General features: G+C 45.4%; 1 protein-coding gene across 1 annotated transcript in view; it reads right to left on the bottom strand.

Moving 5' to 3' along the window:
* Positions 1–12,883: 12,883 nt before the first annotated feature.
* The window catches only part of TRMT44 (tRNA methyltransferase 44 homolog), a 43,900-nt gene continuing 32,742 nt past the window's right edge, over positions 12,884–24,041 (bottom strand). Inside the window, exons 10-11 of the mRNA XM_040419165.1 lie at positions 22,594–22,710; positions 12,884–13,238 (exon numbers count right to left, since the gene is read on the bottom strand). Coding sequence (XP_040275099.1) covers positions 12,988–13,238; positions 22,594–22,710 — 368 coding nt within the window. The 3' untranslated portion in view covers positions 12,884–12,987. The remainder of the gene's footprint in view (positions 13,239–22,593; positions 22,711–24,041) is intronic.

Below are 24,041 nucleotides of genomic sequence, written 5' to 3'. Positions count from 1 at the left end.
AAAAAAATTGGGCTGGGCATAACATTTTCAATAGATGGTTCAGCAAAAACGGAACGGATACGGAAGACATACGGATGCATTTGCGGACCCATTGACTTGAATGGAGCCACGGAACGTGATTTGCGGGCAATAATAGGACATGTTCTTTCAACGGAACGGAAAAACCGAAATACGGAAACTTATGCTTTTTTTTGCGGAACCATTAAAATGAATGGTTCCGTATACGCAACACAAAAAAACGATCGTGTGAACTAGGCCTAAAGCTGAGAGTTCCTTAAGAGATAAGGGTCAGGTTACAATCTGCCCACAGAAGTCTATGGAGAGGGGAGGGAGACAGGGTAACAAACAGAGATCCTGCTGCTGTTTCTGGTAATTTTCTTATCTCACCCCAGGACTGGATTCACAGCTACACTGGTCAGTACTGCTGTATAATGTGCTACTGCTTCTGAGTGTGCGCAGGGCCGGCGCCACCTGTAAGGCGACCTAGTCAGCCGCCTAGGGCACAATTTAGCAGGGGGCGCCGCCGTGCGGTTTAAAAAAAAAAAGTGTTGCCGCAAGTTTTATTTATTTTTTTTTTTTTTTAAGTACGGCGGGCCCTCCCCCGCACCGGGCAGCTGCCGCACTGCCCAGAGAGAGGGACTGACAGGAGGGAAGCGCCTCTAATTCATTTTCCTGGCACTATATAGTTGTTAGGAGTGGGGCACCCTCGTGTCCCCCTCCCACTGGGCTGAAGGGGTTAAAACCCCTCACTGGGAACTCTTCTCCCCGATCCTCCTCTCTGCTGCGAATGCGCATGCGCACGCATTCAAAACTATGTTCCGCGTCTTCCCACTGTAATTTTCACAGTGAGAATCGCGGAAGCACCTCTAGCGGCTGTCAGGGAGACGGCTACAAGAAGCTGGATTAACCCTAAGGGAAACATAGCAGTTCTTTTAATTTAAATGCTGAGAAAGGACTGGAACATATGTGATGTCATGATATGGGCAGATCATCTGATAAGGAAAGGGGGGGGGGGGGGGGGGGGCGGCAATTTTTATCTTGCCTAGGGCGGCAAAAATCCTTGCACCGGCCCTGAGTGTGCGATACAGAGAGATAGGGGAGCAGGATCTCCTCTTATGTATGTGTGTTGTGTATAGGTGACAGCATAGCAGCTAGTCTTCAACATTACATAAGTTAAAGTGATAATTAGAGATGGAGCCTGCAGAGTAGGAAAACTGTTGAAAAATGCAGAATACAAAAAGTCATAAAATGGTCACATATAGTGATATTCCTTATGTACACACAAGGCAAATTATTCAGTCACCCGAAATAATTACACTTTAAAGGGGTTTCGCGTTTGGTTATGTCACTGCTGAAGCCAGGTGACCATGCTCACGCCCGGCTGGAAGTAAAAAAGTAGAGATCGGAACATGTACACAAGAGAGCCAGTGCCCAGGACCAGAGTGGCGGGGAGCAGGTAAGTATGACTCTTTCCATAGCGGAGGCAGGCTGCAGGGATCAGGAAAAGTTAGTTATTTCTAAAAACCCCTTTAAGATTCATTCAGATGCTAACATTATGACAGCGGGTCCTGGTCCGACCACAGATCTAATGATCCAAGCTAACAGCATCATTGAGATCTATAATGCAGCTAGACTGTGTTTTTAGACCAAGGTAAAATGTAGTTGCATTATGGCTGTCCGAATGAGGCCTTACAGTCCCCAGAATGTGATGGAGTAATGCTCCTCCCATAGAGATCATGAAGTGACAGAGCAGCTGCATCCAAAACAGTATCTGTCTGTATAATGTTGCTATCTTGGCTTATCTAAGCCTCCAACAAAGCAACAGAACTGTCACTCTGTTCCCTGCCCTCTGCTGACCCTGTCCCAGTCTACATGGTTAAGCTAAAAGACGAGCTGCGGAAAACAGAAAATGTCATCTTATTGTTTGTGTTCCAGTGTCTGGTCTGAAAATCGGAAAATCAAGCGACTGATCGAAATGTGTGGGGGTTAATCCCCTGGGAACTGAAAACACAGAAGGACCTTCCCCAAAAATGTTTCCTAATCACTCTCAACCAATAGGAATTGCTGCACAGCCCCATTAACCTGCACTGTCAATGTTGCAGTTCCATGCATGGGGGCTCGTGTAAAAAGTCCCAGTGATCGCAGACCCCCACAACTGTACACTGATCTTATTGCTATGCTATCAATGTAATTTGTGGGGGGGAAAAACCCTTTAGATTTCAATCTGAGGCAAGTATACCAGACTCCAGAATGGGAAATCGTCCTCGTAATATTACAATGTGGGTGCTGTACACATGTACTAATGTGGGTACAGAACGAATAGAAAAAAAAAAATCACAAAAAAAAAAGTGGCCTAAATGGGTGGAAATGCTCCAAACCCAAACACTGTAGCGTGTCTATAACCGGGGGAGCAATTCGCAGAACGGCAATCCCCAGCAAAAAATGCGTACAACGGAGGATGCCGGGGCGGACCGCATGCACCACAAGGACATCTTACACAAAATAATACAATGTGCAGATGAAAAAATATATAATTCCAAAAATCACTGCAAAAAATGCACCAAAATGATACGCAACTGACAATACTAGCTAATTCCTCAGGCCGATGTTAAAAGCTGAGAACTTTGCCAATATCTTCCAGTCAGGAACATATCGGAGCCCCTCATGCACCACGTCACGGTGTCTCAGCACGCATGGGGTCCTACCACTCAACTACCCGTGGTGTGTGAACAGGGTCTGAACAGTGCTAGAAACCAGCTCTCCGCCAGACTCTCACATGCCTCCATAGTGGTATCACCAATGCACTGTGAGGTAGGATAAAGCTGTGAGCCGCACCCACAACAGACCATGTGACACAGAAGCCGCACCCACAACAGACCATGTGACACAGAAGCCGCATCCACAACAGACCATGTGACACAGAAGCCGCACCCACAACAGACCATGTGACACAGAAGCCGCACCCACAACAGACCATGTGACACAGAAGCCGCATCCACAACAGACCATGTGACACAGAAGCCGCACCCACAACAGACCATGTGACACAGAAGCCGCACCCACAACAGACCATGTGACACAGAAGCCGCATCCACAACAGACCATGTGACACAGAAGCCGCACCCACAACAGACCATGTGACACAGAAGCCGCACCCACAACAGACCATGTGACACAGAAGCCGCATCCACAACAGACCATGTGACACAGAAGCCGCACCCACAACAGACCATGTGACACAGAAGCCGCATCCACAACAGACCATGTGACACAGAAGCCGCACCCACAACAGACCATGTGACACAGAAGCCGCATCCACAACAGACCATGTGACACAGAAGCCGCATCCACAACAGACCATGTGACACAGAAGCCGCATCCACAACAGACCATGTGACACAGAAGCTACCAGGTGCAAAAGAATGTTACCAACGAAATGAAGAGGCACTTTCCATACACATAAAGAAAAAAAACTCACTGAAAAAAGTGGCCTAAATGGGTGGAAATGCTCCAAACCACAGCTTTATCCTACCTCACAGTGCATTGGTGATACCACTATGGAGGCCTGTGAGAGTCTGGCTGTGAGTTGGTTTCTAGCACTGCTCAGACCCTGTTCACACACCACGGGCAGGTTAGTGGTAGAACCCCATGCTTGCTGAGACACCATGACGTGGTGCATGAGGGGCTCCGATATGTTCCTGTCTGGAAGATATTGGCAAAGTTCTCAGCTTTTAACATCGGCCTGAGGAATTAGCTAGTAATGTCAGTTGCTTATCATTTTGGTGCATGTTTTGCAGTGATTTTTACAGAACTAATAGGCAGAAACCATCAGAATTCAGAGATGTTAGAATGACAACTTCCGTGAGAGCTGGAAGAAATGTCTTTTTGGTTTCCAGTTGAAAGATTCAGACCAGCATAATTAAAGGGAGTTATCTTTTGTACTTACACGTCCTAAACAATTGTTCTATTGAACAGCCTTTCTGTGTCCACCTCAGTAAATGTGCTAGGGTGGTCACACATGCTCAGTCTTGCTTCTCTCGCTGTTCCTTTGGATACATTATATGAATGCAAAGGCGGACATATTTGCGGATCCGTTATTTGCGGTCTGCAAATAACGGATCTGCAAAAAATATGAATGATATCCGTGTGCATTCTGTATTTTTCGGAACAGAACAGCTGGCCCCTAATAGAACAGTGCTAATCTTGTCCGTAATGCGGACAATAATATGACATGTTCTATTTTTTTGTGAACGGACATACAGAAAGCACACGGAGTAAATTCCGTATTTTTTTTCCGTACCCATTGAAATGAATGGTTTCGCATATGGTCCGCAAAAAAAACAGAACGGACACAGATAAGAAAATATGTTTGTGTGCATGAACCCTTAGAATGTATGGGCTCAGATGAGCTGAAGTAAGTTATTCACAAAGTCGCATGTGACTTTGTTGAATAACTTCCGTAGTTGATATTTGATCCCTTCCCGACCTATGACGTACTACTACGTCATGGGAACCACTGCGTTCCCGCAATTTGACGTAATAGTACATCATGGTGATCGCGCGGGCACGGAGCGGTGAGAGATAACAGCAGGGGCCCGGCAGTCCTCAGGCTGGGTCTCCTAGCAACCTGTTAGTGTATGACACTAACAGGCAATGCATTACAATACAAGATGTAATGTATTGCAGAGGGGATCAGACCCCCAAAAGTGAACATCAGAAATAAAGTAAAGAATTTTTTTTTAAAAAAAAGTGTTTTTAATAAAATTAATAAAGTAATAAAATTAATAAAGTAAAAAAGAAAAAAAAAACGCCTCTTTCCCCTTATTTTATACAAACAAAAACTGAAAAAACAAAACAAAACCCACACATATTCGGTATCGCCGCGTCCGTAATGACCGGCTCTATAAATATATCACATGATCCACCCTGTCCTATAAAACACCATAAGAAAATAAAATAAAAACGGTGTAAAAAAAGCAATTTTTGTCACCTTACATCACAAAAACCATCACCTCATCCCTCATCCTTCATCCCTGCTATTATTGTGCTAAAGTTAAATACATAAAAAAAATATACATATTAGGTATCGCCAGTGATGGCTGCCATTTTTTGTAAGGTAGACTCACCTGTCCAGCGATGCACAGGTAAGCCCTTACCTGTGCCTGTGTCGGGAGACGGTCTGAAATCAAATGCAGTCACCGGGAGCAGGCAGTTCCGAGAACAGCCGCCGGGGACCTTCATCGGGCTGTTCTCGGAACTGCCTGCTCCCGGTGACTGCATTTGATTTCAGACCGGCTCCCGACAGAGGCGCAGGTAATCGCTTAACTGTGCATTGCCGGACAGGTGAGTCTACCTTACTAAAGATGGCAGCCCGCATGTGTTTGCTGGCGAACACTGCAAAGTGACCATCACTGATCGCCACATCCGTAACAACCAGCAATATAAAAATATCACATTACCTAACCACTCAGGTGAACACCGTGTAAAAAAAAAAAAAAAAAAAAAAAAAAAAAAGCCTTTTTTGTCACATTACATCACAAAAATTGCAACAGCAAGTGATCAAAAAGGCGCATACCCCCCAAAATAGTACCAATCAGACCGTCACCTCATCCCGCAAAAAATGAGACCCTACCTAAGAGAATCGGTCAAAAAGTAAAAAAGCTATGGCTCTCAGACTATGGAAAAAGTAGACATATTAGGTATTGCCACGTTAAAAAGAACTGTGCCAAAACATAAATTTTTTTGGTTACCTTGTCTCACAAAAAACTTAATATAGAGCAATTAAAAATCATATGTACCCCTAAATAGTATCAATAAAACTGGCACCTTATCCCGTAGTTTCCAAAATGTGGTCACTTTTTTGAGTTTCTACTGTAGGGGTGCATCAGGGACATGGCAATGGGACATGGCATCTAAAAGCCAGTTCAGCTAAATCTGCCTTTCAAAAACCATATGGCGTTCCTTTCCTACTGTGCCCTGCAGTGTGCCCCTACAGCAGTTTACGATCACATGTGGGGTGTTTCTGTAAACCACAGAATCAGGGTAATAAATATTGCGTTTTATTTGGCTGTTAAACCTTGCTTTGCTACTGGAATTTTTTTTATTAAAATGTAAAATCTGCCAAAAAAGTGACATTCGGAAATTTCATCTCCATTTTCCATTAATTCTTGTAGAACACCTAAAGGGTTAACAAAGTTTGTAAAATCAGTTTTGTATACCTTGAGGGGTGTAGTTTCTAAAATGGGGTCATTTTGGGGTGGTTTCTATCATGTAAGCCTCACAAAGGGACTTCAGACCTGAACTGGTCCTTAAAAAGTGGGTTTTGGAAATTTTCAGAAAAATTTCAAGATTTGCTTCCAAACTTCTAAGCCTTGTAACGTCCCCAAAAAATAAAATGTCATTTTCAAAATGATCCAAACATGAAGTAGACATATGGGGAATGTAAAGTAATAACTATTTTTGGAGGTATTACTATGTATTATAAAACAACAAAAAGAGAAAATCCGGCTCTTGAACAACAGGAGACACCTTATTTAGCGGTAAAACTTCCAATCCTCATAGGCAGGGTATAGTCAACATGTTTCGGACCTTCGTATATCAGTCCTTAATCATGACCTAAAAACCCCAAACTGAACAGTTACCCATATACCCCTCCCCCACCAATCCACGGAGGTTAAGGCATCACATGGATGTTTAACTGTTTAGTAGGATTTAAAACAGACCTAATGTAAAAACAGCTTGTACATAGACACTTAATTACCATATATTTCGCTTTATAAGACGCACTTTTTTCCCCCCAAAAGTGGGGGAAATAGGCCGTGCGTCTTATAAAGCGAATACTTCGCTGGCCGCTATGCTGCACAGCGCGGCCAGCGAAGTATCAGTGACAGTGTGGAGGGAGGAGGCGGGGCCCGGTGCAGTGACTCTACTCTAATACACCGGGCCCCGCAACTGTTAAACATTCAATCTGATAGTATATGCTCTGTACGGGCGGCTCTTACTATAGTACCGTAAGTATAGCGCAAACCGGCATCTCCATCGGTCATGCGCCGCTTGCCGCACCTCCTTCCTCATGCGCCGTCTGCCCCAGCTCCCTCTGTCATGCGCCGCCTGCCCCAGCTCCCTCTGTCATGCGCCGCCTGCCCGTTCATTCATAAAGTGAGATAAGCAGGCAGGCGGCGCATGAGGAGGGAGCTGGGGCAGGCGGCACATGACAGAGGGAGCTGGAGCAGACGGCGCATGACAGAGGGAGCTGCAGCAGGTGGCGCATGACCGATGGAGATGCCGGTCTGCGCTATACTTACGGTACTATAGTAAGAGCCGCCCGTACAGAGCATATACTATCAGATTGAATGTTTAACAGTTGCGGGGCCCGGTGTATTAGAGTAGGGTCACTGCACCGGGCCCCGCCTCCTCCCTCCACACTGATGCATCTGATGGGGGGATATGTGGATGACACTGATGGGGGGGATCTGTGGATGACACTGATGGGGGGATCTGTGGATGACATAAGTGTCATCCACAGAGCCCCATAAGTGTCATGCACAGATCCCCCCTCAGTGTAATGCACAGATCCCCCCCCATCAGTGTCATCCACATATCCCCCCATCAGTGTCATCCACAGATCCCCCCCATCAGTGTCATCCACAGATCCCCCCCATCAGTGTCATCCACAGATCCCCCCATCAGTGTCATCCACAGATCCCCCCATAACAGTGCGTCATCCACAGATCCCCCCATAACAGTGAGTCATCCACAGATCCCCCATCAGTGTGTCATCCACAGATCCCCCCATAACAGTGCGTCATCCACAGATCCCCCATCAGTGTGTCATCCACAGATCCCCCATCAGTGTGTCATCCACAGATCCCCCATCAGTGTCATCCACAGATCCCCCATCAGTGTCATCCACAGATCCCCATAACAGTGCGTCATCCACAGATCCCCCATAACAGTGCGTCATCCACAGATCCCCCAAATAATTTAACTCTCCTTAGTCCACTTGATCGCATAGCCCGGCATCTCCTTCTGTCTCCTTTGCGGAACAGGACCTGTGGTGAGCATTAATTAAAGGTAAAGGACCTTTGGTGACGTCACTCCGGTCATCACATGATCCATCACATGATCTTTTACCATGGTGATGGATCATGTGATGACCGGAGTGACGTCACCACAGGTCCTTTACCTGTAATTAATGCTCACCACAGGTCCTGTTCCGCAAAGGAGACAGAAGGAGATGCCGGGCTACGCGATCAAGTGGACTAAGGAGAGTTAAATTATTTATTTATTTATTTTAACCCCTCCAGCGCTAGTTTACTATGCATTCTGTATTCAGAATGTATTATTTCCCTTTATAACATAGTTATAAGGGAAAATAATAGCAATCTACAGAACACCTAACCCAAGCCCGAACTTCTGTTTAGAAGTTCGGGTTTGGGTACCAAACATGCGTGATTTTTCTCACGCGAGTGCAAAACGCATTACAATGTTTTGCACACGCGCGGAAAAATCGCGGGTGTTCCCGCAACGCACCCGCACATTTTCCCGCAACGCCCGTGTGAACCCAGCCTAATAGTAAACAACGTTTGAGATCCAATGTAGATGATCTGTCCGGTGGCGATGCCATTATCTTCTCGACCGCTTACAGTGAAGAGTACAAAGACATCTGTCACATAATGAAAAAACATCTCCCTGTTCTGAGTTTTGACAAGGATTGGTGAAGATTCATACAGGGCGGTATTAAATGTGCTGCACGACGTGCACCAACACTAGGAAATCTACTCGGCCCCAGCCTTTATGTTGAACGTACCAGGCTGCAGCCAACCTGGCTTTCCAATAAAGGCAATTTTAAATGCGGACATACCAGATGCATATGTCGTGGGCACATGGAAGTAAGCAATATTTTTACATCTACGGTGAATAAAAGACAATTTGCAATCGAGACATATTTGAACTGCAATACCAAGTACGTCCTCTATTTAATCACATGTCAAATCTGCTTGCCTCAATACGTGGGTTGCACAACAAATGCATTTAAAACCAGGATTAGAAAACATATATCCCACATTCCGCATTATAAAACAAGGAACGTTTCCGCTGTTAGTTTGCATTTCGCCTTGGAACATGGAGGCGATCCCTCAGCACTGAGTGTGGTTGGCGTTGAAAGAGTTACAGCCCCATTACAGGGCGGGGGCCATCGCAGAAAGCTTCTCAACAGAGAGACCTTCTGGATGTTCCAATTGACTACTCGGATCCCAGCAGGATTAAATAAGAGACCAGATTTAATTTTACAGTATAATTAAGTGTCTATGGGATTATGTTGGAATACATCAGCTAATGTTGTGGGTTTCTTGCTCCACGTTTTTGATTTTAGTAACATATGTACAAGCTGTTTTTACATTAGGTCTGTTTTAAATCCTACTAAACAGTTAAACATCCATGTGATGCCTCAACCTCCGTGGATTGGTGGGGGAGGGGTATATGGGTAACTGTTCAGTTTGGGGGTTTTTAGGTCATGATTAAGGACTGATATACGAAGGTCCGAAACATGTTGACTATACCCTGCCTATGAGGATTGGAAGTTTTACCGCTAAATAAAGTGTCTCCTGTTGTTCAAGAGCCGGATTTTCTCTTTTTGTTGATTTGCTGTTACGGCCGTGTCCAGGCTGGTACCGTGCTCACCACAGGTGCAGCAGGTGAGAGCTGCTCAATCTCCTCATTTACTCCTTCTATGTATTAAAAAAGTAGAGAAATTGAAATTTGCTAAATTTTTTACAAATTTTGGGTAAATTTGTTATTTTTTTTATAAATAAAAATTATTTAATTTTTTTTTACTCATTTTTACCACTGTCATGAAGTACGATATGTGACGAGAAAACTGTCTCAGAATGGCCTGGATAAGTCAAAGCCTTTTAACGTTATTACCACATAAAGTGACACATGTCAGATTTGCAGAAAAATGGCCTGAGCAGGAAGGTGAAAACAGGCCCGGGGTTGAAGGGGTTAAAATAGAAAACCCACTTTAAAACTTGAAACTTCTAATACTGCACGGAGACGGTTCTCCATGCAGTATTATTCCGAAGTTTTGAACGAAGTGACTTCGGATTAAGCTCACTTTGCTCAACTCTAGTGGTGACGTGAGCCAAGGGGGAGCAATGGAACTGGAACCCAGCGGCGGGGATCAGGTAAGTACGATCCCCATCGCGGGTCCGGGCCAAGCACAGGAAAGGTGGACAGACACTTTAAGGGAGTTGAACCACCAAAACTACTTCCCATAGAAATGTACCGACCCATATATATGGTCAAATTACAATACCAACAAGAATATATGGATACTCACTAGATCACCTAGAATAATGTGCCAAGACAGAATATAATCAGATCATGCAAAATGTTATTATAATCACTAAAGAACATATAATTGACAAAACACACGATTAAAACACTGGAGCTGGTGGTGCATGATTAGTGGACTACAAAAATATATAAATCGGATAATAAAGTGCAAATGTGCGGTTAGCAGCAATAGATGGATAAATGCTGGCATCCAATAGTAGCCGACTACAATATGAATAAACCAAAACAAAACCTCGCCGGCGTCACTGTTGTGACACACACAAGGCACAGAGGAGCTCAGCATTAAATAAATACAAAACCGGTACAACTTTACAGTGGTCACCCTAGTTTGATAACATCCACCAAAATATACAAGGGAAATACCATTGCAGGCATACTGACCGCCAAATAATCCGCAACCAAGTGTATGCCTTGAGAAAGCAGCACGCGAAACGCGCGTTGGGGAGTGGACTGGTGGTGCGTGCACTTGGTTGCGGATTATTTGGCGGTCAGTATGCCTGCAATGGTATTTCCCTTGTATATTTTGGTGGATGTTATCAAACTAGGGTGACCACTGTTAAGTTGTACCGGTTTTGAATTCATTTAAGACCTCATGCACATGACCGTGGTGTGTTTTGCGGTCCGCAAAACACGGATGGCGACCGTGCGCGTTCCACAATTAGCGGAACGGCACGGACAGCCTTCAATATAAATGCCTATTCTTGTCCGCAAAGCGTGGACAAGAATAGGACAGGTTATATTTTTTTTTAGCGGGGGCCACGGAACGGAGCAACGGATGCGGACAGCACGCAGAGTGCTGTCCGCATCTTTTGCTGCCCCATTGAAGTGAATGGGTCCGCATCAGAGCCGCCAAAACAACGGCCGTGTGCATGAGGCCTAATGCTGAGCTCCTCTGTGCCTTGTGTGTGTCACAACAGTGACGCCGGCGATGTTTTGTTTTGGTATATTCATATTGTAGTCGGCTACTGTTGGATGCCAGCATTTATCCATCTATTGCTGCTGACCGCACATTTGCACTTTATTATCCTATTATATATTTTTGCAGGCCACTAATCACGCACCACCAGCTCCAGTGTTTTATACTTTAAAGTGTGTTTTAAATAACCCCCACAGACAGCGGGATCTGTCAAGGAAATCCTACTTACCTGCTCTCTGATGCTTGGTATCAGCTCCTTGGGTCCCCTGCTATTTTCACCCAAGAGATGTGCTGCTTTGGGACACGTCACCGTAGAGGTGTATGTGACCCCCATCTGTGCCAGAAGTTTACATACAGGCAAAAGCGGATTGGCCAGGGAAGTTTCCCTGTACGCCGATGTCCATGGGGCCGCTGAGCCCTCCTCACGGGTGCCAGTCACGTAAGTAATGTCCGTCGATCCCAGTGTTTATTAATGCTGGGGGCATCAAGTAGTTATGTACCTACAGATACCCTGCCGATTCCTGAATTCAACTGTATTGCCACCCTGAGGCGACTAGAGTAGATAGACAGAACATGGCAGCTGAGCTGGTCACCAGAGAGGGGTAAGCTTCCGGGAAGGGGTGCACCATCACTGAGGCGACTAGAGTAGATAGACAGAACATGGCAGCTGAGCTGGTCACCAGAGAGGGGTAAGCTTCCGGGAAGGGGTGCACCATCACTGAGGCAGCACCAGGTAGGGGAAAGAGGGAGGTGATGCTTCTGCAGTATAGTATTGGGAAGCACAGTGGGCACAGTACATGGCGCTGTATTACCCTGTAGGTTTTGTTTGGACACCGTTTCAGTTTTCGCTTCTGGCAGCAGAAAGGCTAGGGGCACCTCTGCGTCTGGGAGGTATTTTGTGCGTCACTGTGGTTTTTGATGCTGCCGGGGCAGTTTATTGTGTTGCACTGTGGTACTTGTCTCTGCTGGAGCGGTATTTTGTGCTGCAATATGGTATTGCTGGCCCTGGCTACTTGGGTTAGCCCTGACTTCTGTCAAAGTGGACCGGCCTAAACACGGGGGCCGCTTTTAGTTTTTACGTTCCCTGTCCGCCCCTGCCTACAGTGACTCAAGCGCAGTGAAGGGCGTGAGGGAGAGAGTTTCTAGGAGAATACAAGTATTAGGTTAGGTGACAGGTCTTTTTAGTAAGGGGGAAATGGTCTGTAAGGACTACTCTAGAATAGTAACGTGAAGGAAAACAACTGCAAGGCCATTAATCTTCATAAAATGCATCTGGAAGCGTTCGTGTAAGACGTACAGCAGTGTGAAATGAAGGTTAAATGCTCCAAAGTGTTCTAATTATTGAAATGTGGCTTCCCGCGGTGTACAGCAGGCTATAATTTACCCCGCACCTTTTGTTCTCAACAATTGACATAAGACTTTTATATACGCCAGTCACTTTATCCACATACTTCGACTAAAACTATTAAAACATAAAAATTTGAATTATAATCATATCCGTCATTGAAGTTTATATCATTTCTATTGTGTCGAGACTTTTTTTGTTGTTGTGTTGGCAAAAAAGAACAATAAAAGCAGAAAACTGCAGATAATGAATCACGGCAATCAATAGCGAGAACATTCCTTGAGTTTTTTTTTTCAGAAAGTTTAATTAAAAAAGAAGAAAAAATAAAAAAAATCACAGAAAATCAAAGAAAAACAGTGAGCCGGATGGTCTAACATGTAAGGTGCAGAGCAGTCTTATGCTTCTTAGGTAAAGGACATGGCCGCAGTTCTTTACCTCCGTGTGCGAACGGGCAATGGACGGCGGGACGAGGACAGCCGTCGGAGTGGTTGGCATGAAACCAGCAAAGTCGCGTCTTTGAGGTATCGGCTGAGAGCTTGCGTTTGGCTTCTGTCTTGCGTTTATCTGAAGAGGTTCTTGTCTCTTGGCTCCAATCGCGTATAGAAACCAACGATTTGCGCACTGCAAAGAAGACAAAGTGTGTGGTTACTCAGAGATCAACATACTAAGTTTTCTATACCGATTGAGGTGTAGAAGAAGGTTGAGGTGTAAGCAGAGACACCCCCTTAGCAGTGCTGCCGGCATCAGGCTGCGAACTGTGAGTGAGAGAGCATCTCGGCCGGCCATTGCCAGTGAATCATTAACGGAATGGCTCAGGCGGGATGAGTGCAGTCAGCAGTGACAGAGGAGGGGAGGTTACGTGGGCAGCGCCGCAGCAGGGGGATCAGCCTATGAAGTAGCGTGCATGACCTGAGTCAGGGAGTGTGCGCGCACCTATCTTGCCTCCGGCCGCCGCTCACCCTCCTCCAGGCAGGAAAAAAAACATTCCATTTTTGCAGCCGCTCGCTCGATCCAGTGCTCCTCTCTAGTCCTCCTGAAAACGGCTGTGTGCCTTGTAGTGAATTGAAGTGACCACCAGTGTTGCGGGTCACAGACAGGGTGTGGGCAAATATACACTGTAGCCGAGCTGAGCCTGCTGCTGTTTTAGTAAAAAAAAAAAAAAAAACCCACTGTGTGTGTCAGGGCATTACTACTACGAAGGGGGGGACAGAGGGCATTATTACTATAAAGGGGGGCACAGAGGGCATTACTACTGTGAAGGGGGCACAGAGGGCATTACTACTGTGAAGGGGGCACAGAGGGCATTACTACTGTGAAGGGGGCACAGAGGGCATTACTACTGTGAAGGGGGCACAGAGGGCATTACTACTGTGAAGGGGGCACAGAGGGCATTACTACTGTGAAGGGGGCACAGAGGGCATTACTACTGTGAAGGGGGCACAGAGGGCATTACTACTGTGAAGGGGGCACAGAGGGCATTACTACTGTGAAGGGGGCACAGAGGGCATTACTACTGTGAAGGGGGCACAGAGGGCATTACTACTGTGAAGGGGGCACAGAGGGCATTACTACTGTGAAGGGGGCACAGAGGGCATTACTACTGTGAAGGGGGCACAGAGGGCATTACTACTGTGAAGGGGGCACAGAGGGCATTACTACTGTGAAGGGGGCACAGAGGGCATTACTACTGTGAAGGGGGCACAGAGGGCATTACTACTGTGAAGGGGGCACAGAGGGCATTACTACTGTGAAGGGGGCACAGAGGGCATTACTACTGTGAAGGGGGCACAGAGGGCATTACTACTGTGAAGGGGGCACAGAGGGCATTACTACTGTGAAGGGGGCACAGAGGGCATTACTACTGTGAAGGGGGCACAGAGGGCATTACTACTGTGAAGGGGGCACAGAGGGCATTACTCCTGTGGAGGGGGCACAGAGGGCATTACTCCTGTGGAGGGGGCACAGAGGGCATTACTCCTGTGGAGGGGGCACAGAGGGCATTACTCCTGTGGAGGGGGCACAGAGGGCATTACTCCTGTGGAGGGGGCACAGAGGGCATTACTCCTGTGGAGGGGGCACAGAGGGCATTACTCCTGTGAAGGGGGCACAGAGGGCATTACTCCTGTGAAGGGGCACAGAGGGCATTACTCCTGTGAAGGGGCACAGAGGGCATTACTCCTGTGAAGGGGCACAGAGGGCATTACTCCTGTGAAGGGGCACAGAGGGCATTACTCCTGTGAAGGGGCACAGAGGGCATTACTCCTGTGAAGGGGCACAGAGGGCATTACTCCTGTGAAGGGGCACAGAGGGCATTACTCCTGTGAAGGGGCACAGAGGGCATTACTCCTGTGAAGGGGCACAGAGGGCATTACTCCTGTGAAGGGGCACAGAGGGCATTACTCCTGTGAAGGGGCACAGAGGGCATTACTCCTGTGAAGGGGCACAGAGGGCATTACTCCTGTGAAGGGGCACAGAGGGCATTACTCCTGTGAAGGGGCACAGAGGGCATTACTCCTGTGAAGGGGCACAGAGGGCATTACTCCTGTGAAGGGGCACAGAGGGCATTACTCCTGTGAAGGGGCACAGAGGGCATTACTCCTGTGAAGGGGCACAGAGGGCATTACTCCTGTGAAGGGGCACAGAGGGCATTACTCCTGTGAAGGGGCACAGAGGGCATTACTCCTGTGAAGGGGCACAGAGGGCATTACTCCTGTGAAGGGGCACAGAGGGCATTACTACTGTGAAGGGGCACAGAGGGCATCACTTCCTTCTGGGATTCACGTCCCCACCTATCCCTTGGTTGAACTTGATGGACTTTTTTCAACCGTATTAACTATAATATTAAATTTAGTTTACATGTCGGTATAAAATGCATTTGTATTTCCTCAGCTGCCGGCAGAAATAAACCTGCACTTAGCCCGAGGGCCCGTCGTCTACCTGGGAGAGCAGAGGGAAGCGGAGGTCAAAACCGCAATTTATTCTGACCTAGAAACGTATTGATGGCTCATAAGGAGAAACACAAGAAAACAGAATGTGCTCCTCAGATTACGGAGAGCTCCTTTTATTATCTTATGTAACATAACAGCAGGTCGGCCCGAGTGCACTCTGCAGATAAAAATTATTTATAAAGTGCACCTCAAGCTACAAACGTACAGTCCAGTATCTCAGTATCAGATCAGTATGACCTTGATTCATTCGTTTCTGCTCTGCACTAAGTGTACAAAGACATTGCTTCTTGGAAACTGTCAGCAAGTAGGCTACCTGCATATGAGGAATCCAATTATGCATTTTATTATTAGAGTAAATTACAATCAAAACAAGTAGCTCAACTTATTCCCAGCATTGTTCAGATAGCCATATGTACCAAGGATACAACAAAAAACAACAAGATATTTCAAATCCATTAAGACTTTTCTGCTGTTCTTAAAGGGATGGTCTAGAATTTTCTTATCGATCAGTCCATTTATCAGGTGTCACCGGAATGGGAGCAGCGCTGCAGTAACCAGCACTACCCATTACACAATGGGCAGAGCCGTGTAGTTCCAGCTCATCAGCAGGGGCGCAGGGCGTCGGATCACGCTGATCAGATATTGATAGGCCATCAATAGTAAAATCCTGTAAGAGGTCAATGGCATCTACTCTGGTGGTCTATGGTAAAGAGGAGGTTAATATTCTATTCCCTAGTGGTTTTGGATAGAAGAGGGGTCAATACTGGTATTTCCTGGTGGTCTCGGGTAGAAGACTGTTTAATATTTTATTCCTTTGTGGTTTTGGTTAGAATGGATTCCCTAGTATTTTAGGATAGAAGAGGCGTTAATATTAGATCCCCTAGTGGTCTAGTGTAGAAGAGGGGTCAATATTTGATTCCCCAGTATTTTAGGATAAAAGAGGTGTTAAAATTAATCTCTCTTAGTGGTCTAGGGTAGAAGTGGGGTCAATATTTAGTTCCCTAGTATTTTAGGATAGAAGAGGTTTATATCCTCTAGTCGTCTAGGGTAGAAGAGGGGTCAATATTTAAGTAGTATTTTAGGATAGAAGAGGTGTTAAAATGATGTTCTCCAGGTGACTAGGGTAGAGGAGTAGTCAATAGTTGATTCCCTAGTGGTTTAGGATAGAAGAGGGGTTAATACTGCATTCCCTAGAAGAGGGGATTATTCCTGGTTTACTCATTTCTCCAGGCACCAACAACATCTCCTCTGTGTGCAGTCTCTACATTCAGCTTCCATTCCTGCCCTGCACAGATCAAACGCCTCTGTCCCTGCCCTGAAAGGATGAAACTGTGCTTTGTGAACACACTGCCAGATTAAGGGAGCTGTCAGGGGGCCTGGTACTGCCTATGAGATGCAGAGAAAGTAGAAGCCTGAAAAATACAAAAATATCTGAACTGTCTAACATCGAAATAGTAAATACTTTGGGTATAACTGTGTAAGAACAGTATATGGGCCCCCTTTGTCTCTTAATCATAGGGAACCCTCCTTAACCCCTTAGCGACCAGCCTGTTTTGGGCCTTACTGACCAAGCGTTTTTCTTCCTTTTTTCGTCGTCACCTTCCAAAAGTTATAACTTTTTTATTTTTTCGTCTATGTAGCTGTATGACCGCTTCTTTTTTATGGGATAAGTTGTAGTTTTTAATGGTGTCATTTTAGGGTACACATAACTTTATGATTAACTTTTATGAAGTCTTTCTGGGAGGGAGATGGGAAAAAACAGCAATACTGCCACTGGGTTTTTACGTTATAAATTTGACAGCGTTAATTTTTCGGTATAAATAACATAATATCTTTATTCTCTGGGTCAGTACGATTACAGCGATACCAAATACATATTTTTTTTTTTTTACGTTTTACTACTTTTCTGTAATAAAACCTCCCCCTTTTTTTTTTTTTTTTAAAAGAAAGAAAATCTTTTTGCATCGCCACTTCCCAGACCTATAACTTTTTTTTTTTAATTTCTATGGAGTTGTATGAGGGCTTGATTTGTGTGGGACGACTTGTAGTTTTCATTGGTATCATTTTGGGGTAAATTAAGTTTTTTTTTCGGTAGTGACTAAGAATAAATTAGCAATTCTGCCATTTTTTTTTTAACTGCGTTCACTGTAGGGGATAATTTACATGATATTTGTGTAGTGTGGGTCATTACAGATGCAGCGATACCAAACATGTGGTGGTGATTTTATTTTTGCAATTTTTTTTATTGAAAAGTGTATTTTTTTTAAATTGGAATTTGTTTTATTTAATAAATGTTTTTTTAACCACATAATAGTCCCAGAAGGGGACTATGACAGGCAATATTTAGATTGCTTTTAAAATATAATGCACTATCCCCATTGCATTTTAATGTCAGTGCACAGCCTGCTAGAAAACACTAAAGGCAGACTTGGGGCCTACACCAGGCCCCACCCAGCCTTTACACACATCAAAACCCCACGATCGCATTTGTGGGGTTGCCGGTGGGACACAGAGGGAGTCCACTCCCTTTGACACCGGTTACATGCGGCATGTAAGGGGTTAAACAGCCCAGATTGGCACTTCTGCCGGTCTGGACTGTTCGAAAATGTGAGAGCCTAGCCGCTGCTTTAGAATGGGCCACCGAGAAAAGGCGGATAGGTCATCAGTATCTGATCGTGGGGGTCTGGAATCCGATCAGCTTTTTGTTTTTTTCTTTTAAAAGGCAGCGGCGCCTCTGCTTTCTTGCAGCTTGCCAAGCACAGCGCCGTACATTGTATAGTGGTTGTGCTTGGTATCACAGCTCAGACCCATTCACTTGAATGTGGCTGAGCTGCTCCTAGGCCATGTGACAGATGAACGTGTCATCACTCGGCCTAGGAAAAGCAGAGAGAAGGCCGCAGCACTCAAGAGTGCCGCTGCCTTCTCAAACAGCTGATCGTCAGGGGTCCTGGGATTCGGACCCCCACCGATTAGATACTTATAACCTATCCAGAGGATTGGTCATCAGTAGTGTCGAGCGAAGTTCTTGAAAATTCAATTTGGACACTTTGCTGAATTAAAAAATTGCTTCATGACAAATTACTTCTTCACGAAGTGCATTTCTTTGTAAGCAGTGGGTGCAATGACAGGGAACGGCAATTGCACCGCTCCCAGTCATTGTACCCCTCAGATGTCCTGTTCATAGCTGATCACAGCATCTAACATTAATATTAAGGTCTATAATAAAAAAATAAAAACCATACCTAATCCATTCGATCGCGAAGATCCTGCCACCGCCACCATCTTGATTGAAGATCCAGTGTGAAATATTGCGCAGCACATGACGTCATCACATCAGCCGGTGTGGTGACGTCAAATGCGGTATCTTCAATCAAGATAGCGGTGGTGGGTTCTTTGTGTAACACCCCAGAGTTGTGTTACGAAACTCTTTTACCCCGCTACAATCTGTTAAGCGCCTTTACATTGTCATCTAATGTAATTTTACATAATATCCTCACGAATGTGCATTGAAAGCCTTGTTAAATGCATATTGTTGTAATTCTTCATGTTTACCAGCAGGTGGCAGCAATGTGTCAGCAAGGAGTTAATTCAGTTTAGTGTTTCTGAGCTGGAATAGTTCATTCCAGTTTAGCTCCCCCTTCTGTGAGCCAAGTGGGCTGCGCCCATATCCTGCCTCATGGGGAGGGAAGGAAGTTAAGTTAGTGTGCTAGCTACCCCTGCTTGGGGAAGGCTGTGCGTGTAGGAGCTCCCAGATATAGGGATCCAAAGCCAGGACCTTGTCTCGGCTGAGACATTGATCATCATCCCCAGCCTGAGCCTTGCAGTCTCAGCTGGAAGAAGCAAGCAGACAACTCCAGCTCCAGGAAGAAGCATACCCTGTGAAGAAATCTGTGAGTACAGACCAGAACCCAGGAGAAGCCATATTCCTCCTCAGCTAGTCAGTCCCCAGACAGCAGAAGAAAGAAAGCGCAGAAGCCAAATTCCTGCCACAGTTTAGAGCTACAAGCAGACGTCCTTTCCTGCAAAGCTCCAGGTACATGAGAGAGCAGAAGCATGAATTCCTGCCAACCATTGTCAATACCTGCTGGGACCTAAGACTAAAGCTGTACCTTGCCTGGATGAAAGTTACTACAAGTAAAGACAAGTTTGAACTTTACCCAAGGTCTGGATCTGAATTACTGCTGCAAAAATTCCTCTATCCTCCTACTAGCACCACACTCATTTTATTGAAAGTGAGCCAGGATTCCAGCCGTACCCAGGTAGGAGACACCGTTGACACCATTTCTACTACCATACAGAGACATTACACCACTCTGGCATTCCTAACCTGGTACGTGAGTTATTACATTCCTAAAGGGCCCTGTGACTGTACCCTGCGCACGCTGCAATTGGCGTCACAAACAAACTATAGACTATTACACCCATATCCTGACCCACTGCATAATTTGGCGTCCGTGTAACCGTACCACGGTCCAGCTCATTGCATTTGCACTTAAATGAGGTATGAATTTTTTTTTACCCCATTTCAGAGGAAATTCGGCTTCGCGACGAATAAAAGTTTTCCTGAAATTTGGATCGAAGTCCACTTCAGACACTTCAATTTGCTGAACACTAGTCATCAGTAAAAAAAATATCTCAGAAAGTCTCTCCAGCAATGCCCTAGTAAGGCCTCCCGCACACAACCGTTTTTTTTTTCTGTTTACGGGCCGTTTTTTGCGTTCTGCATACGGAACCATTCATTTCAATGGTTCCGCCAAAAAAACTGAATGTACTCTGTATGCATTCTGTTTCCGTATTTCCGTTGACAGATAGAACATGTCCTATTATTGCCCACAAATCACGTTCCGTGGCTCCATTCAAGTCAATGGGTCTGCAAAAAAAAAAAAAAAAAAAAAACGGAACATATACGGAATGTACTCCGTTTTTGCGGAACCATCTATTGAAAATTTTATGCCCAGCCCAATTTTTTTCTATGTAATTACTGTATATGCCATACGGAAAAACCGAACGGAAACAAAAAAACGGAACAACGGATCCGTGAAAAAACGGACAGCAAAACACTGAAAAAGCCATACGGTCGTGTGCAGGAGGCCTAATAGTGAGCTATTGTCTGGCCAGGTCGCTGCTGTGCAGGAAAGATGGAGAAAGGGGCCAAAATCAGAGCTGCGGCCTGTCTATTCTAAGGACTGGTGGGGGCCTCAGGGCTGGACCCGTACAGATCACAAGATGGGAATACCTCTATATAGACGACATGTCACAGGAGCGGAACTGTGCCACATTTGTTAGAATGAACAGACCATGGTTCCCCTCTTCATCTTCTGGAAACATTGGGATATCACAATATCTCCCATATGGAAATGTACATTGCGCTCTCTTTGTTCTACAAATTAGTGGAAGGTTAATGGCACAGACCTCACTGATGACATCATCTGACAAGGGTTAGTGACAGATCAGAAGTTGTCTTTTTTTGTTTATTTTTTTAATGACCTATTAAAATTAAAAAATATACTAAACAAAAAGGTGCTCAGAGGAGATCGCTCACAGAAGTTCCTACCAAGTAAACACACATAATAACAGTTCTGTTAACATCAACCTGCTGACAGTTTCCAGGCAGCAACACAAGTTTTTTTTCTTCACGGAATTGAGTAAAAATGTATGCAAAACATGGACAAAGGAGATAAAGTAATGCTATATATATTGCGGACTGTATAATCCATGTTAATCAATGGGTTTAGGTGACAAATATCAGATCGGCGGGGTCTGGCACCTCACACCCGGCTGTCGATCAGATCCAGGGCTACCAGGTTACAGCTGATCACCTGAGACCCGACACCCGGTTGATCTGATACCGATGGTCTATCCAGAGGCACAGTCAAAAATATCAAACCCTGGAGAACCCCTTCAAGTCACTTTCTAGCGGCACCAAATCCCTGAACTCTCATGACATCACCAACTCCCATTAGCCACCTGCACCGCGGCTGATGGGAGTGCACACAGAGGCTTTACCAGCTCCTGTCTGTACATATGCCAGATCCTGTAAAGGGCTCGTGTGCCCGTGACCGCGATCGGCCCGGGAAACCTGGTTGCATCAATCAGCCCTTAGCCTTAGTACAGCGCCTGCGCAGGTTAAAGCTGGAGTACACAGAGATAGCTGAAAGAAATATTTCACTGTCTGCAGTCTAAGGGCTCATTCAGCCAACCGTATGTTTGTGGCCGCATTGTTTCGCAATTTTTCATTCATTTCAATGGGGCTGCAAACGATACGGACAGCACACAGTGTTATTCTATTATGCGGCCCCACAAAAAGATAGAACGTGTCCTATTCTTGTCGGTTTTTGCGGACAAAAATAGGTATTTCTATCGTAGGGCTGGCTATTCCGTTCCAGTCGTCTGAAGGGTACAGGGTACTAAAACGGCCATTCAAAATGGATACGGTATAAGTTTTTTATGGCCGTTTTAAATAGGTTTTTAAAGACTATTAAAAAATGGAAGTTAAACAGATTAATTATAGGCTTCTCTTTTAAAACCCACCCCGGCAGTGCCCTCAGTGTACATAATGTACCCATGGTACCCCCTGGATATCCAACGGCTCCCTGGGGAATGCTCCCCAGTATAAATAATGGCCTCTTTGTGTCCCCCAGTATAAATAATGCCCCCCTTTTTGTACCCCGTATAATGGCCCCCTTTGTGTCCCCCGATATAATAATGGCTCCCCCCCTTTGTGTCCCCCAGTACAAATTATGGCCCCTTTTGTGTCCCCCAGTACAAATTATGGCCCCTTTTGTGTTCCCCAGTATAAGTAATGGTCCCATATAATGCTTCCAGTATAAGTAATGGCCCCACGCAGTGCCCTATGTAGATATAATAATATATATATATATATATATATATATATATATATATATATATATATATAAAATTAGCCCCCCGTTGTACCCTCTGTATTTATAGTTCCCCATAGACGGCAATAGTTCTGAAACGGGACTGATGTCTCTCACCGTGGTATAAACTCACCCTAATGCTCTTACCTTGGAAGACTTGGTAATTGTTCCTGAGCAGGGTCTGCAGACCTCCACACTCATTCTTCAGTCTCTGTAGCGTCTCCTTGTCCAGGACTTCAGCGACTTCCCGTAATGGAAGACTTCCTGTAGTGGATATGAAAAAAAACCTTTAAAAAAATCCGACTTTACGCACCCCCACAATCTGCTGTCTGAAGGGGCTGTATTGCTCAGACAAGTGCTGCAGCCTTTTCATAGTATAGTAAGCACAGCGCCGTACATTGTATAGTGGTTGTGCTTGGTATTGCAGCTCAGTAACATTCACTTGAATGAGTCTTAGCTGCAGAGAGGTCATGTGACAGACGGATGTGATGCTATAGGCCGAGGCCGTAGCGCTCAGCCCTTCCAGCGGCTGATCAGCAGGGGGTGGCGGGAGTTGGACCCTCACCTATCAGATATTGAGGAGAAATCCTGAGCACAGGTCAATCTCAGAAAACCCGTTTAACCCTCACAAACTCTTCTTTTTATGACCAGGATTGATTGGCTGACGTGATTACTAGCAATTTTCTATAAGTAATTAGGAAATATCACTTCATAAGGTCCCCCCTTTCCCCTAAGGATTGGGACCACAGGAGCAACATGAGAAGGGGCATACTAACACCGTCACTGCCCGAGAGTACCAACATCTTCATCACCAACTCCTTCTCTAGAAGCACTATATGGCAGTACTTGAATTGAAGGACTGAAAGGCAGTCATATTCACGGCACCAAATGGCAGTAATATGGGCAAGGACTAGCAATCTTATTTGATGCAATGAACGGCACTATTACTTGGAGCACTGATTTAACAGTTGTATTCGTATTCTTGGCACTGAATGGCAGTCATGTCTCGTGCACTTAGTAGTATTATTTGGTGTACTGGCTATCAATCTTATTAATCGTACTAAACAAGCAGTCTTGTGATTGAGTGGTAGTCATTTGGGGCACTTAATGGCAGTATTACGGCACTATATATAGCTGTCTGATTTGGGACGCTGGATTGTCAGTGTCACTTATGTCACTGAATGGCAGTATTATTTGGAACACCGGATGTCAATCTTACTCATGGCACTGAATGGCAGTATTACTTAGAGCAGTAACTAGCAGTCTTTTTTGGGGCACTGAATGGCAATATTATTTGGGACACCAAATGTCAATCTTAGGCAACTTTCACACTGGCGTTTTGGTTTCCGTTTATGAGATCCGTTCAGGGCTCTCCCGGATCAGTTTTGCCCTAATGCATTCTGAATGGAAAAAGGATCCGCTCAGAAGGCATCAGTTTGCCTCCGTTCTGTCTACATTCCGCTTTGGAGGCGGACACCAAAACGCTGCTTAGAGCGTTTTTGGGTCCGTCTGACGAAACTGAGCCAAAGGGATCCGTCCTGGCACACAAGGTAAGTCAATGGGGACGGATCCGTTTTCGCTGACACAATATGGCA

Source organism: Bufo bufo, chromosome 2, assembly GCF_905171765.1.
Source record: "Bufo bufo chromosome 2, aBufBuf1.1, whole genome shotgun sequence".
Taxonomy (NCBI): domain Eukaryota; kingdom Metazoa; phylum Chordata; class Amphibia; order Anura; family Bufonidae; genus Bufo; species Bufo bufo.
The sequence above is the reverse complement of the archived record's forward strand: the minus strand, read 5'-3'. Positions and strand labels throughout refer to the sequence as shown.